A 17,774-nucleotide genomic window follows, 5' to 3' on the forward strand; every position below is an offset into this window, starting at 1 on the left:
CCACTCTGCTATTAGTACTGTTAGCTCCACCACCACCCCAGCACCACCACTCTGCTATTAGTACTGTTAGCTCCACCACCACCCCAGCACCACCACTCTGCTATTAGTACTGTTAGCTCCACCACCACCCCAGCACCACCACTCTGCTATTAGTACTGTTAGCTCCACCACCACCCCAGCACCACCACTCTGCTATTAGTACTGTTAGCTCCACCACCACCCCAGCACCACCACTCTGCTATTAGTACTGTTAGCTCCACCACCACCCCAGCACCACCACTCTGCTATTAGTACTGTTAGCTCCTCCACCACCCCAGCACCACCGCTCTGCTATTAGTACTGTTAGCTCCACCCCAGCACCACCACTCTGCTATTAGTACTGTTAGCTCCACCACCACCCCAGCACCACCACTCTGCTATTAGTACTGTTAGCTCCACCACCACCCCAGCACCACCACTCTGCTATTAGTACTGTTAGCTCCTCCACCACCCCAGCACCACCACTCTGCTATTAGTACTGTTAGCTCCACCACCACCCCAGCACCACCACTCTGCTATTAGTACTGTTAGCTCCACCACCACCCCAGCACCACCACTCTGCTATTAGTACTGTTAGCTCCACCACCACCCCAGCACCACCACTCTGCTATTAGTACTGTTAGCTCCACCACCACCCCAGCACCACCACTCTGCTATTAGTACTGTTAGCTCCACCACCACCCCAGCACCACCACTCTGCTATTAGTACTGTTAGCTCCACCACCACCCCAGCACCACCACTCTGCTATTAGTACTGTTAGCTCCACCACCACCCCAGCACCACCACTCTGCTATTAGTACTGTTACCTCCTCCACCACCCCAGCACCACCACTCTGCTATTAGTACTGTTAGCTCCACCACCACCCCAGCACCACCACTCTGCTATTAGTACTGTTAGCTCCACCACCACCCCAGCACCACCACTCTGCTATTAGTACTGTTAGCTCCACCACCACCCCAGCACCACCACTCTGCTATTAGTACTGTTAGCTCCACCACCACCCCAGCACCACCACTCTGCTATTAGTACTGTTAGCTCCACCACCACCCCAGCACCACCACTCTGCTATTAGTACTGTTAGCTCCACCACCACCCCAGCACCACCACTCTGCTATTAGTACTGTTAGCTCCACCACCACCCCAGCACCACCACTCTGCTATTAGTACTGTTAGCTCCACCACCACCCCAGCACCACCACTCTGCTATTAGTACTGTTAGCTCCACCACCACCCCAGCACCACCACTCTGCTATTAGTACTGTTAGCTCCACCACCACCCCAGCACCACCACTCTGCTATTAGTACTGTTAGCTCCACCACCACCCCAGCACCACCACTCTGCTATTAGTACTGTTAGCTCCACCACCACCCCAGCACCACCACTCTGCTATTAGTACTGTTAGCTCCACCACCACCCCAGCACCACCACTCTGCTATTAGTACTGTTAGCTCCACCACCACCCCAGCACCACCACTCTGCTATTAGTACTGTTAGCTCCACCACCACCCCAGCACCACCACTCTGCTATTAGTACTGTTAGCTCCACCACCACCCCAGCACCACCACTCTGCTATTAGTACTGTTAGCTCCACCACCACCCCAGCACCACCACTCTGCTATTAGTACTGTTAGCTCCACCACCACCCCAGCACCACCACTCTGCTATTAGTACTGTTAGCTCCACCACCACCCCAGCACCACCACTCTGCTATTAGTACTGTTAGCTCCACCACCACCCCAGCACCACCACTCTGCTATTAGTACTGTTAGCTCCACCACCACCCCAGCACCACCACTCTGCTATTAGTACTGTTAGCTCCACCACCACCCCAGCACCACCACTCTGCTATTAGTACTGTTAGCTCCACCACCACCCCAGCACCACCACTCTGCTATTAGTACTGTTAGCTCCACCACCACCCCAGCACCACCACTCTGCTATTAGTACTGTTAGCTCCACCACCACCCCAGCACCACCACTCTGCTATTAGTACTGTTAGCTCCACCACCACCCCAGCACCACCACTCTGCTATTAGTACTGTTAGCTCCACCACCACCCCAGCACCACCACTCTGCTATTAGTACTGTTAGCTCCACCACCACCCCAGCACCACCACTCTGCTATTAGTACTGTTAGCTCCACCACCACCCCAGCACCACCACTCTGCTATTAGTACTGTTAGCTCCACCACCACCCCAGCACCACCACTCTGCTATTAGTACTGTTAGCTCCACCACCACCCCAGCACCACCACTCTGCTATTAGTACTGTTAGCTCCTCCACCACCCCAGCACCACCACTCTGCTATTAGTACTGTTAGCTCCACCACCACCCCAGCACCACCACTCTGCTATTAGTACTGTTAGCTCCTCCACCACCCCAGCACCACCACTCTGCTATTAGTACTGTTAGCTCCACCACCACCCCAGCACCACCACTCTGCTATTAGTACTGTTAGCTCCACCACCACCCCAGCACCACCGCTCTGCTATTAGTTCTGTTAGCTCCACCCCAGCACCACCGCTCTGCTATTAGTTCTGTTAGCTCCACCACCACCCCAGCACCACCGCTCTGCTATTAGTTCTGTTAGCTCCACCACCACCCCAGCACCACCGCTCTGCTATTAGTTCTGTTAGCTCCACCACCACCCCAGCACCACCGCTCTGCTATTAGTTCTGTTAGCTCCACCACCACCCCAGCACCACCGCTCTGCTATTAGTTCTGTTAGCTCCACCACCACCCCAGCACCACCGCTCTGCTATTAGTTCTGTTAGCTCCACCACCACCCCAGCACCACCACTCTGCTATTAGTACTGTTGGCTCCACCCCAGCACCACCACTCTGCTATTAGTTCTGTTGGCTCCACCCCAGCACCACCACTCTGCTATTAGTTCTGTTAGCTCCACCACCACCCCAGCACCACCACTCTGCTATTAGTACTGTTGGCTCCACCCCAGCACCACCACTCTGCTATTAGTTCTGTTGGCTCCACCCCAGCACCACCACTCTGCTATTAGTTCTGTTAGCTCCACCACCACCCCAGCACCACCACTCTGCTATTAGTTCTGTTGGCTCCACCCCAGCACCACCACTCTGCTATTAGTTCTGTTAGCTCCACCACCACCCCAGCACCACCACTCTGCTATTAGTACTGTTGGCTCCACCCCAGCACCACCACTCTGCTATTAGTTCTGTTGGCTCCACCCCAGCACCACCACTCTGCTATTAGTTCTGTTAGCTCCACCACCACCCCAGCACCACCACTCTGCTATTAGTTCTGTTGGCTCCACCCCAGCACCACCACTCTGCTATTAGTTCTGTTAGCTCCTCCACCACCCCAGCACCACCACTCTGCTATTAGTTCTGTTAGCTCCTCCACCACCCCAGCACCACCACTCTGCTATTAGTTCTGTTAGCTCCTCCACCACCCCAGCACCACCACTCTGCTATTAGTTCTGTTAGCTCCACCCCAGCACCACCACTCTGCTATTAGTTCTGTTAGCTCCACCCCAGCACCACCACTCTGCTATTAGTTCTGTTAGCTCCACCCCAGCACCACCGCTCTGCTATTAGTTCTGTTAGCTCCACCCCAGCACCACCACTCTGCTATTAGTTCTGTTAGCTCCACCCCAGCACCACCACTCTGCTATTAGTTCTGTTAGCTCCACCCCAGCACCACCACTCTGCTATTAGTTCTGTTAGCTCCACCCCAGCACCACCACTCTGCTATTAGTTCTGTTAGCTCCACCACCACCCCAGCACCACCACTCTGCTATTAGTTCTGTTAGCTCCTCCACCACCCCAGCACCACCACTCTGCTATTAGTTCTGTTAGCTCCACCCCAGCACCACCACTCTGCTATTAGTACTGTTAGCTCCACCCCAGCACCACCACTCTGCTATTAGTTCTGTTAGCTCCACCCCAGCACCACCACTCTGCTATTAGTTCTGTTAGCTCCACCCCAGCACCACCACTCTGCTATTAGTTCTGTTAGCTCCACCACCACCCCAGCACCACCACTCTGCTATTAGTTCTGTTAGCTCCACCCCAGCACCACCGCTCTGCTATTAGTTCTGTTAGCTCCACCACCACCCCAGCACCACCACTCTGCTATTAGTTCTGTTAGCTCCTCCACCACCCCAGCACCACCACTCTGCTATTAGTACTGTTAGCTCCACCCCAGCACCACCACTCTGCTATTAGTTCTGTTAGCTCCACCACCACCCCAGCACCACCGCTCTGCTATTAGTTCTGTTAGCTCCTCCACCACCCCAGCACCACCACTCTGCTATTAGTACTGTTAGCTCCACCCCAGCACCACCACTCTGCTATTAGTTCTGTTAGCTCCTCCACCACCCCAGCACCACCACTCTGCTATTAGTTCTGTTAGCTCCACCCCAGCACCACCACTCTGCTATTAGTTCTGTTAGCTCCTCCACCACCCCAGCACCACCACTCTGCTATTAGTTCTGTTAGCTCCTCCACCACCCCAGCACCACCACTCTGCTATTAGTTCTGTTAGCTCCTCCACCACCCCAGCACCACCACTCTGCTATTAGTTCTGTTAGCTCCACCCCAGCACCACCACTCTGCTATTAGTACTGTTAGCTCCACCCCAGCACCACCACTCTGCTATTAGTTCTGTTAGCTCCTCCACCACCCCAGCACCACCACTCTGCTATTAGTTCTGTTAGCTCCACCCCAGCACCACCACTCTGCTATTAGTTCTGTTAGCTCCACCCCAGCACCACCACTCTGCTATTAGTTCTGTTTGCTCCACCACCACCCCAGCACCACCACTCTGCTATTAGTTCTGTTTGCTCCACCACCACCCCAGCACCACCACTCTGCTATTAGTTCTGTTAGCTCCACCCCAGCACCACCACTCTGCTATTAGTTCTGTTAGCTCCACCCCAGCACCACCACTCTGCTATTAGTTCTGTTTGCTCCACCACCACCCCAGCACCACCACTCTGCTATTAGTTCTGTTTGCTCCTCCACCACCCCAGCACCACCACTCTGCTATTAGTTCTGTTAGCTCCTCCACCACCCCAGCACCACCACTCTGCTATTAGTTCTGTTAGCTCCTCCACCACCCCAGCACCACCACTCTGCTATTAGTTCTGTTAGCTCCCCCCCAGCACCACCACTCTGCTATTAGTTCTGTTAGCTCCTCCACCACCCCAGCACCACCACTCTGCTATTAGTTCTGTTAGCTCCCCCCCAGCACCACCACTCTGCTATTAGTTCTGTTAGCTCCTCCACCACCCCAGCACCACCACTCTGCTATTAGTTCTGTTAGCTCCTCCACCACCCCAGCACCACCACTCTGCTATTAGTACTGTTAGCTCCACCCCAGCACCACCACTCTGCTATTAGTTCTGTTAGCTCCTCCACCACCCCAGCACCACCACTCTGCTATTAGTTCTGTTAGCTCCTCCACCACCCCAGCACCACCACTCTGCTATTAGTTCTGTTAGCTCCACCCCAGCACCACCACTCTGCTATTAGTTCTGTTAGCTCCACCCCAGCACCACCACTCTGCTATTAGTTCTGTTAGCTCCTCCACCACCCCAGCACCACCACTCTGCTATTAGTTCTGTTAGCTCCACCCCAGCACCACCACTCTGCTATTAGTTCTGTTAGCTCCACCCCAGCACCACCACTCTGCTATTAGTTCTGTTAGCTCCACCCCAGCACCACCACTCTGATATTAGTTCTGTTAGCTCCACCACCACCCCAGCACCACCACTCTGCTATTAGTTCTGTTAGCTCCACCACCACCCCAGCACCACCACTCTGCTATTAGTTCTGTTGGCTCCACCCCAGCACCACCACTCTGCTATTAGTTCTGTTAGCTCCACCCCAGCACCACCACTCTGCTATTAGTTCTGTTAGCTCCACCCCAGCACCACCAATCTGCTATTAGTTCTGTTAGCTCCACCCCAGCACCACCACTCTGCTATTTGTTCTGTTAGCTCCTCCACCACCCCAGCACCACCACTCTGCTATTAGTTCTGTTAGCTCCTCCACCACCCCAGCACCACCACTCTGCTATTAGTTCTGTTAGCTCCACCCCAGCACCACCACTCTGCTATTAGTTCTGTTAGCACCACCCCAGCACCACCACTCTGCTATTAGTTCTGTTAGCTCCACCCCAGCACCACCACTCTGCTATTAGTTCTGTTAGCTCCACCACCACCCCAGCACCACCACTCTGCTATTAGTTCTGTTAGCTCCACCCCAGCACCACCACTCTGCTATTAGTTCTGTTAGCTCCACCCCAGCACCACCACTCTGCTATTAGTTCTGTTAGCTCCACCACCACCCCAGCACCACCACTCTGCTATTAGTTCTGTTAGCTCCACCCCAGCACCACCACTCTGCTATTAGTTCTGTTAGCTCCTCCACCACCCCAGCACCACCACTCTATTAGTTCTGTTAGCTCCACCCCAGCACCACCACTCTGCTATTAGTTCTGTTAGCTCCTCCACCACCCCAGCACCACCACTCTATTAGTTCTGTTAGCTCCACCCCAGCACCACCACTCTGCTATTAGTTCTGTTAGCTCCACCCCAGCACCACCACTCTGCTATTAGTTCTGTTAGCTCCACCCCAGCACCACCACTCTGCTATTAGTTCTGTTAGCTCCACCCCAGCACCACCACTCTGCTATTAGTTCTGTTAGCTCCACCACCACCCCAGCACCACCACTCTGCTATTAGTTCTGTTAGCTCCACCCCAGCACCACCACTCTGCTATTAGTACTGTTAGCTCCTCCACCACCCCAGCACCACCGCTCTGCTATTAGTACTGTTAGCTCCTCCACCACCCCAGCACCACCGCTCTGCTATTAGTACTGTTAGCTCCTCCACCACCCCAGCACCACCGCTCTGCTATTAGTACTGTTAGCTCCTCCACCACCCCAGCACCACCGCTCTGCTATTAGTACTGTTAGCTCCTCCACCACCCCAGCACCACCGCTCTGCTATTAGTACTGTTAGCTCCTCCACCACCCCAGCACCACCGCTCTGCTATTAGTACTGTTAGCTCCTCCACCACCCCAGCACCACCGCTCTGCTATTAGTACTGTTAGCTCCTCCACCACCCCAGCACCACCACTCTGCTATTAGTACTGTTAGCTCCTCCACCACCCCAGCACCACCACTCTGCTATTAGTTCTGTTAGCTCCTCCACCACCCCAGCACCACCACTCTGCTATTAGTTCTGTTAGCTCCACCCCAGCACCACCACTCTGCTATTAGTTCTGTTAGCTCCTCCACCACCCCAGCACCACCACTCTGCTATTAGTTCTGTTAGCTCCACCACCACCCCAGCACCACCACTCTGCTATTAGTTATGTTAGCTCCTCCACCACCCCAGCACCACCACTCTGCTATTAGTTCTGTTAGCTCCACCCCAGCACCACCACTCTGCTATTAGTTCTGTTAGCTCCACCCCAGCACCACCACTCTGCTATTAGTTCTGTTAGCTCCACCCCAGCACCACCACTCTGCTATTAGTACTGTTAGCTCCACCCCAGCACCACCACTCTGCTATTAGTTCTGTTAGCTCCACCACCACCCCAGCACCACCACTCTGCTATTAGTTCTGTTAGCTCCACCACCACCCCAGCACCACCACTCTGCTATTAGTCTGCTAGCGCTAGCCAAGCGTTACAACGTTTAGCCGCTCAGCGTTTTTGCCACGATGCGAAAAACAATGTCTGACATCCACGTTTTTCTCCACTTTGTCTTTTAGGACCTGTGATTGGAGGAGAGACCAGCAGGACCTGTGATTGGAGGAGAGACCAGGACCTGTGATTGGAGGAGAGACCAGGACCTGTGATTGGAGGAGAGACCAGGACCTGTGATTGGAGGAGAGACCAGCAGGACCTGTGATTGGAGGAGAGACCAGGGTTAAACGGTGATGAGCATCTACTGCAGCTAAGCCCCGCCTCCATTCACCAACCAGGAGGTCCACAAGCAACACTAGCGACGCGTCCCTAGCAACCAATAGGAACAGGCAGGCGGAGGAGGCTAGCGGCTGATTGGTCAGCATGGTGACCATGACAACGCTGATGAGGGCGGTCCTGGTGCTGGTGGGCGTGTCTGCGCTCTGTGCAGGGGGAGGGGCCACGGAGAGGCGGAGCCACAGACACAGACACCCGACAGGTATGAACATTTAAAGGGCCACTTCACCCCTTTTGTATCAAGAACCTATTGCAGTGTTCCCCAATAGGCGGCCCGCGGGCCATTTGCGGCCCGCGGAGCGCCCCCTTGTGGCCCCTGGAAGATGTTTTAAAAAAAAGAGTTGTTGTTGTTTTTGTTTTAGGGGGTCCCAGATATAAATGGCATTAAATGGGGGTCAGTAGCCTATGCATGTCAAACTGGGCATCCTTTTCAAATGGGCAACCTTGTGCGTGCGGACTCGACCCCCAGCCTGGTACCCTAGTCAAAATATGGCCCTTGAGGAAAATTTATTGGGGAACCCTGACCTATTGTAATGATGTTTGGGACACAAACACTTCCCTGGGGTTTATCTGTGTGTAATATAGTTTATAGACAGAGGGGTGCACGCTATTATTTTGGGCTAGTACTCGAAGGAGCACCTGCCCATGTAGTTTGGTGCCCGGGGGGGGGGGGGTTACAGACGTTCGTATCCTGCCACAACGATGCTGCTTTCACACGGGCAGATGCAACAGATGCAACGCTACACTAGTACACTTAGTCACAGACAGTGTAGTCGTTAGTCAGTATGGCAGCAGGTGTCCGTTTATCACTAGCACAACCACAAACGTCCAACACATATGTGACCACATTTGACTGCCATTGAATTTTTTGTGTGTTTTCATGTCATATGAAAGCAGGGAATCATAGCTTCAAATTGACATATTGGTTGTTCCGTTTGACCCACCAGTTTTGGAGACATGGCTTATATAGAGTAATGTCTTGCAGAGAAACAGCGAGTTGAGAAAACAGGCTTGAAAGGTTCACTTCTGTGGTCTCTAACATTACACCTAGCTACATGTTTAAGCATTTATTTCATATTTACATGTCTTCTGTGGACTCTAACATTACACCTAGCTACATGTTTAACCATTTATTTCATATTTACATGTCGATTTCAGCTCAGACACTTATTTCAGACATGCTGTCTAGTGAAGAGTCTGCCTCATTTTGGAAAAAAAGTTTTTCTCCTCTGGTGAAAAGCTGGAGTTTGCGCGATGACGGGCTCTCAGTCAAATTTGGTCACATATACAATGAATTACTCACCTAATGCTGCCTGCAGGACCCGAACGTGTTCAAAGAACGATCGTTCACGGACGCGATCAGTTTTTGGCTGAACGTGAACTGAACGTACTGTATTTCTGTTTGATGAACGTCATTGTGAACGCGTTCATTTCTGGCGTGTGTGAACGTCACTTTCTCACGTTCAACTTCGTTCAAGAGTGAGAGTGTTTCTAAACAGCCTTCCAGGTGAAACCCCCACTAAAACACACCCCTAACCACTCCTTAATATCTAGCGAAAAACCCACCAATAAGTCCTTATCCAACACAAATTAACTAATCTTTCTCAGCCGTACAATTTCACTGGAGCGCGCAGAGCGCATATGCACACAGACAGCAGACACATACAGTCCTACATGTCCCGACCCAAACACTGAGGAGGTAAAGTAAACGTGACGTTGTTGTGATTAAACATAATGTGACACGAAAAATAGCTGTCCAAAATAGCTGTCCATAGATGTCCAACTGTCCAAGTGTCCAACTGTCCAACTGTCCATACATGATCGCCTCGTTCGGCCAACAACATATATCTCCCTCCCAACAACATATATCTCCCTCCCTCCACAGAAGCAGTGATGCCTGATTGATTCTTCGTCGTACACGTGTTCCATGCTGAAAATGGGGGGTGGGGGGGGGGGGGGGGGGAGGAGGGTCAGGTCCATCGGGGGGGAAAGGAGGGTCAGGTTCTGGAGACATTAAGGGTTATTATATTTTATGTTATGTTTCTATTCCAGAACACAGGAGGCTGCGGTCGGGGAAGGAGGGTCAGGTCCTGCATCGCTCTAAACGAGGATGGGTTTGGAACCAGTTCTTTGTTATCGAGGAATACACCGGACCGGACCCTGTTCTGGTGGGACGGGTGAGTACCCTTTGACCTCTGAACTTTAACCCTGTTCTGGTGGGGGGAGGGGTGAGTACCCTTGACCTCTGACCTTTAAAACGTAGTGTTATAGTGACTACAGAACACAGGTGTGAACCTTTATATTCCGATCTGGGCGCTAGAAGAGTTAAGCCCGGGTTCACACCAGGTTCTGGTTGGCTGTCGCTGAGTCCAATAAAAACTACCCATAATTCTTTGCTTCCTGTCGGGCCGTAAATAACGAGCAGGCTTTAAAACTTCCTGATCAGAAAGTTTCACTCTGTGGAGGACAAACAATACGATTTATCACCCGCTGTGTGTGTGTGTGTGTGTGTGTGTGTGTGTGTGTGTGTGTGTGTGTGTGTGTGTGTGTGTGTGTGTGTGTGTGTGTGTGTGTGTGTGTGTGTGTGTGTGTGTGTGGTCAGTGTAGAAAGTGTAATCATGAGATGGTCGTTCTAATGTTCCTCAATTTACATTTTGTCGACAGACATTTTGAGGACGACTGTAATATACGTGCGTGCGTGCGTGCGTGCGTGCGTGCGTGCGTGCGTGCGTGCGTGCGTGCGTGCGTGCGTGTGTGCCTGCGTGTGTGCGTGCGTGCGTGCGTGCGTGCGTGCGTGTAACAGACGGGGTTGTGTCAGAGTCAAGGTGGAGTTTGATTGATGGCTTTCATCAGTAAACAAAACAACACATCGCTCTCCCTGCCTGACACGCACACACACACACACGCACACGCGCACACGCACACACACACACACACACACACACACACACACACACACACACACACAGCAACAACAGTATAAATCTTGTACGTCCAAAACAAAACAAAACAGAACAACAGAACACGGACTCCGAAATTAAATTATTTTGACCTTTGACCTTATCCTCCATTATCCTCGGATGGTAAGGGTGGGCGGGGCCCTGGTGGTGGTGAGGGGTTAGGGGAGGGGCTGATAGTGTGATGTCACTATATTACTGTTTATTTCATTGGCCCGTTTGACTGTCAAGGGTTCAGCCTCCAGGAAGAAACCCTAAATACAAAGTTAATACACCATTGCACATACAAATTACTCCGGGGTGTCTAATGAAGTACTGTCACCTCATAGACCCATGACAAAACTGGACAATCAGATGTATTAATGTCCCAGACAACAGGACAATACGATGTATTAATGTCCAACAGACAACAGGACAATACGATGTATTAATGTCCAACAGACAACAGGACAATAAGATGTATTAATGTCCCAGACAACAGGACAATAAGATGTATTAATGTCCAACAGACAACAGGACAATAAGATGTATTAATGTCCAACAGACAACAGGACAATACGATGTATTAATGTCCCAGACAACAGGACAATAAGATGTATTAATGTCCAACAGACAACAGGACAATCAGATGTATTAATGTCCCAGACAACAGGACAATAAGATGTATTAATGTCCCAGACAACAGGACAATCAGATGTATTAATGTCCCAGACAACAGGACAATCAGATGTATTAATGTCCAACAGACAACAGGACAATCAGATGTATTAATGTCCAACAGACAACAGGACAATAAGATGTATTAATGTCCCAGACAACAGGACAATAAGATGTATTAATGTCCAACAGACAACAGGACAATCAGATGTATTAATGTCCAACAGACAACAGGACAATCAGATGTATTAATGTCCCAGACAACAGGACAATAAGATGTATTAATGTCCCAGACAACAGGACAATCAGATGTATTAATGTCCCAGACAACAGGACAATAAGATGTATTAATGTCCCAGACAACAGGACAATCAGATGTATTAATGTCCCAGACAACAGGACAATAAGATGTATTAATGTCCCAGACAACAGGACAATCAGATGTATTAATGTCCAACAGACAACAGGACAATAAGATGTATTAATGTCCCAGACAACAGGACAATAAGATGTATTAATGTCCAACAGACAACAGGACAATCAGATGTATTAATGTCCCAGACAACAGGACAATAAGATGTATTAATGTCCAACAGACAACAGGACAATAAGATGTATTAATGTCCCAGACAACAGGACAATAAGATGTATTAATGTCCCAGACAACAGGACAATAAGATGTATTAATGTCCCAGACAACAGGACAATAAGATGTATTAATGTCCCAGACAACAGGACAATAAGATGTATTAATGTCCCAGACAACAGGACAATAAGATGTATTAATGTCCCAGACAACAGGACAATAAGATGTATTAATGTCCAACAGACAACAGGACAATAAGATGTATTAATGTCCCAGACAACAGGACAATAAGATGTATTAATGTCCAACAGACAACAGGACAATCAGATGTATTAATGTCCCAGACAACAGGACAATAAGATGTATTAATGTCCCAGACAACAGGACAATCAGATGTATTAATGTCCCAGACAACAGGACAATAAGATGTATTAATGTCCCAGACAACAGGACAATCAGATGTATTAATGTCCCAGACAACAGGACAATAAGATGTATTAATGTCCCAGACAACAGGACAATCAGATGTATTAATGTCCAACAGACAACAGGACAATCAGATGTATTAATGTCCCAGACAACAGGACAATCAGATGTATTAATGTCCAACAGACAACAGGACAATCAGATGTATTAATGTCCAACAGACAACAGGACAATCAGATGTATTAATGTCCAACAGACAACAGGACAATCAGATGTATTAATGTCCCAGACAACAGGACAATAAGATGTATTAATGTCAATAAGATGTATTAATGTCCCAGACAACAGGACAATAAGATGTATTAATGTCCCAGACAACAGGACAATAAGATGTATTAATGTCCCAGACAACAGGACAATAAGATGTATTAATGTCCCAGACAACAGGACAATAAGATGTATTAATGTCCCAGACAACAGGACAATAAGATGTATTAATGTCCCAGACAACAGGACAATCAGATGTATTAATGTCCCAGACAACAGGACAATAAGATGTATTAATGTCCAACAGACAACAGGACAATCAGATGTATTAATGTCCCAGACAACAGGACAATAAGATGTATTAATGTCCCAGACAACAGGACAATAAGATGTATTAATGTCCCAGACAACAGGACAATAAGATGTATTAATGTCCAACAGACAACAGGACAATAAGATGTATTAATGTCCCAGACAACAGGACAATCAGATGTATTAATGTCCCAGACAACAGGACAATCAGATGTATTAATGTCCAACAGACAACAGGACAATCAGATGTATTAATGTCCCAGACAACAGGACAATAAGATGTATTAATGTCCCAGACAACAGGACAATAAGATGTATTAATGTCCCAGACAACAGGACAATCAGATGTATTAATGTCCCAGACAACAGGACAATAAGATGTATTAATGTCCCAGACAACAGGACAATCAGATGTATTAATGTCCCAGACAACAGGACAATAAGATGTATTAATGTCCAACAGACAACAGGACAATCAGATGTATTAATGTCCCAGACAACAGGACAATCAGATGTATTAATGTCCAACAGACAACAGGACAATCAGATGTATTAATGTCCCAGACAACAGGACAATCAGATGTATTAATGTCCCAGACAACAGGACAATAAGATGTATTAATGTCCCAGACAACAGGACAATAAGATGTATTAATGTCCAACAGACAACAGGACAATCAGATGTATTAATGTCCCAGACAACAGGACAATCAGATGTATTAATGTCCAACAGACAACAGGACAATGAGATGTATTAATGTCCCAGACAACAGGACAATCAGATGTATTAATGTCCAACAGACAACAGGACAATCAGATGTATTAATGTCCAACAGACAACAGGACAATCAGATGTATTAATGTCCAACAGACAACAGGACAATCAGATGTATTAATGTCCCAGACAACAGGACAATCAGATGTATTAATGTCCCAGACAACAGGACAATAAGATGTATTAATGTCCCAGACAACAGGACAATAAGATGTATTAATGTCCCAGACAACAGGACAATAAGATGTATTAATGTCCCAGACAACAGGACAATAAGATGTATTAATGTCCCAGACAACAGGACAATAAGATGTATTAATGTCCCAGACAACAGGACAATCAGATGTATTAATGTCCCAGACAACAGGACAATAAGATGTATTAATGTCCAACAGACAACAGGACAATCAGATGTATTAATGTCCCAGACAACAGGACAATAAGATGTATTAATGTCCCAGACAACAGGACAATAAGATGTATTAATGTCCCAGACAACAGGACAATAAGATGTATTAATGTCCAACAGACAACAGGACAATAAGATGTATTAATGTCCCAGACAACAGGACAATCAGATGTATTAATGTCCCAGACAACAGGACAATCAGATGTATTAATGTCCAACAGACAACAGGACAATCAGATGTATTAATGTCCCAGACAACAGGACAATCAGATGTATTAATGTCCCAGACAACAGGACAATAAGATGTATTAATGTCCCAGACAACAGGACAATAAGATGTATTAATGTCCAACAGACAACAGGACAATGAGATGTATTAATGTCCCAGACAACAGGACAATAAGATGTATTAATGTCCAACAGACAACAGGACAATCAGATGTATTAATGTCCCAGACAACAGGACAATCAGATGTATTAATGTCCAACAGACAACAGGACAATCAGATGTATTAATGTCCCAGACAACAGGACAATCAGATGTATTAATGTCCCAGACAACAGGACAATCAGATGTATTAATGTCCCAGACAACAGGACAATCAGATGTATTAATGTCCCAGACAACAGGACAATCAGATGTATTAATGTCCCAGACAACAGGACAATAAGATGTATTAATGTCCCAGACAACAGGACAATCAGATGTATTAATGTCCCAGACAACAGGACAATAAGATGTATTAATGTCCAACAGACAACAGGACAATCAGATGTATTAATGTCCCAGACAACAGGACAATCAGATGTATTAATGTCCAACAGACAACAGGACAATCAGATGTATTCATGTCCCAGACAACAGGACAATCAGATGTATTAATGTCCCAGACAACAGGACAATCAGATGTATTAATGTCCAACAGACAACAGGACAATCAGATGTATTAATGTCCCAGACAACAGGACAATCAGATGTATTAATGTCCCAGACAACAGGACAATAAGATGTATTAATGTCCCAGACAACAGGACAATCAGATGTATTAATGTCCCAGACAACAGGACAATAAGATGTATTAATGTCCCAGACAACAGGACAATAAGATGTATTAATGTCCAACAGACAACAGGACAATCAGATGTATTAATGTCCAACAGACAACAGGACAATGAGATGTATTATGTCCCAGACAACAGGACAATAAGATGTATTAATGTCCCAGACAACAGGACAATAAGATATATTAATGTCCCAGACAACAGGACAATAAGATGTATTAATGTCCCAGACAACAGGACAATAAGATGTATTAATGTCCCAGACAACAGGACAATCAGATGTATTAATGTCCCAGACAACAGGACAATCAGATGTATTAATGTCCAACAGACAACAGGACAATCAGATCGTATTAATGTCCCAGACAACAGGACAATAAGATGTATTAATGTCCCAGACAACAGGACAATAAGATATATTAATGTCCCAGACACAGGACAATAAGATGTATTAATGTCCCAGACAACAGGACAATACGATGTATTAATGTCCCAGACAACAGACAATAAGATGTATTAATGTCCCAGACAACAGGACAATAAGATATATTAATGTCCCAGACAACAGGACAATAAGATGTATTAATGTCCCAGACAACAGGACAATACGATGTATTAATGTCCCAGACAACAGGACAATCAGATGTATTAATGTCCCAGACAACAGGACAATAAGATGTATTAATGTCCCAGACAACAGGACAATAAGATATATTAATGTCCCAGACAACAGGACAATAAGATGTATTAATGTCCCAGACAACAGGACAATACGATGTATTAATGTCCCAGACAACAGGACAATAAGATGTATTAATGTCCCAGACAACAGGACAATCAGATGTATTAATGTCCCAGACAACAGGACAATCAGATGTATTAATGTCCCAGACAACAGGACAATAAGATGTATTAATGTCCCAGACAACAGGACAATCAGATGTATTCATGTCCCAGACAACAGGACAATAAGATGTATTAATGTCCCAGACAACAGGACAATCAGATGTATTAATGTCCCAGACAACAGGACAATAGATGTATTAATGTCCAACAGACAACAGGACAATGAGATGTATTAATGTCCCAGACAACAGGACAATAAGATGTATTAATGTCCCAGACAACAGGACAATAAGATGTATTAATGTCCCAGACAACAGGACAATAAGATGTATTAATGTCCCAGACAACAGGACAATCAGATGTATTAATGTCCCAGACAACAGGACAATCAGATGTATTAATGTCCCAGACAACAGGACAATCAGATGTATTAATGTCCCAGACAACAGGACAATCAGATGTATTCATGTCCCAGACAACAGGACAATAAGATGTATTAATGTCCCAGACAACAGGACAATAAGATGTATTAATGTCCAACAGACAACAGGACAATCAGATGTATTAATGTCCCAGACAACAGGACAATCAGATGTATTAATGTCCCAGACAACAGGACAATCAGATGTATTAATGTCCCAGACAACAGGACAATCAGATGTATTAATGTCCCAGACAACAGGACAATCAGATGTATTAATGTCCCAGACAACAGGACAATAAGATGTATTAATGTCCCAGACAACAGGACAATAGATATATTAATGTCCCAGACAACAGGACAATAAGATGTATTAATGTCCAACAGACACAGGACAATAAGATATATTAATGTCCCAGACAACAGGACAATAAGATGTATTAATGTCCAACAGACAACAGGACAATAAGATGTATTAATGTCCCAGACAACAGGACAATCAGATGTATTAATGTCCCAGACAACAGGACAATCAGATGTATTAATGTCCAACAGACAACAGGACAATCAGATGTATTAATGTCCCAGACAACAGGACAATAAGATGTATTAATGTCCCAGACAACAGGACAATCAGATGTATTAATGTCCCAGACAACAGGACAATAAGATGTATTAATGTCCCAGACTACAGGACAATAAGATATATTAATGTCCCAGACAACAGGACAATAAGATGTATTAATGTCCCAGACAACAGGACAATACGATGTATTAATGTCCCAGACAACAGGACAATAAGATGTATTAATGTCCCAGACAACAGGACAATCAGATGTATTAATGTCCCAGACAACAGGACAATCAGATGTATTAATGTCCCAGACAACAGGACAATAAGATGTATTAATGTCCCAGACAACAGGACAATCAGATGTATTCATGTCCCAGACAACAGGACAATCAGATGTATTAATGTCCCAGACAACAGGACAATCAGATGTATTAATGTCCCAGACAACAGGACAATCAGATGTATT

At 46.8% G+C, this 17,774-nt stretch overlaps 1 protein-coding gene across 1 annotated transcript; it reads left to right on the forward strand.

Moving 5' to 3' along the window:
• Window positions 1-7,881: 7,881 nt before the first annotated feature.
• On the forward strand, window positions 7,882-10,208 carry cdh18a (cadherin 18, type 2a; the record flags this gene model as incomplete). Its single annotated transcript, XM_079532273.1, has 2 exons — window positions 7,882-8,218; window positions 10,069-10,208. The coding sequence occupies exons 1-2, from the start codon at window positions 8,104-8,106 to the stop codon at window positions 10,206-10,208; spliced, it is 255 nt and encodes an 84-aa protein (XP_079388399.1). The 5' UTR covers window positions 7,882-8,103.
• Window positions 10,209-17,774: the final 7,566 nt, after the last annotated feature.

This window comes from Electrona antarctica, assembly GCF_951216825.1.
Source record: "Electrona antarctica genome assembly, contig: scaffold_421, whole genome shotgun sequence".
NCBI classification, from domain to species: domain Eukaryota; kingdom Metazoa; phylum Chordata; class Actinopteri; order Myctophiformes; family Myctophidae; genus Electrona; species Electrona antarctica.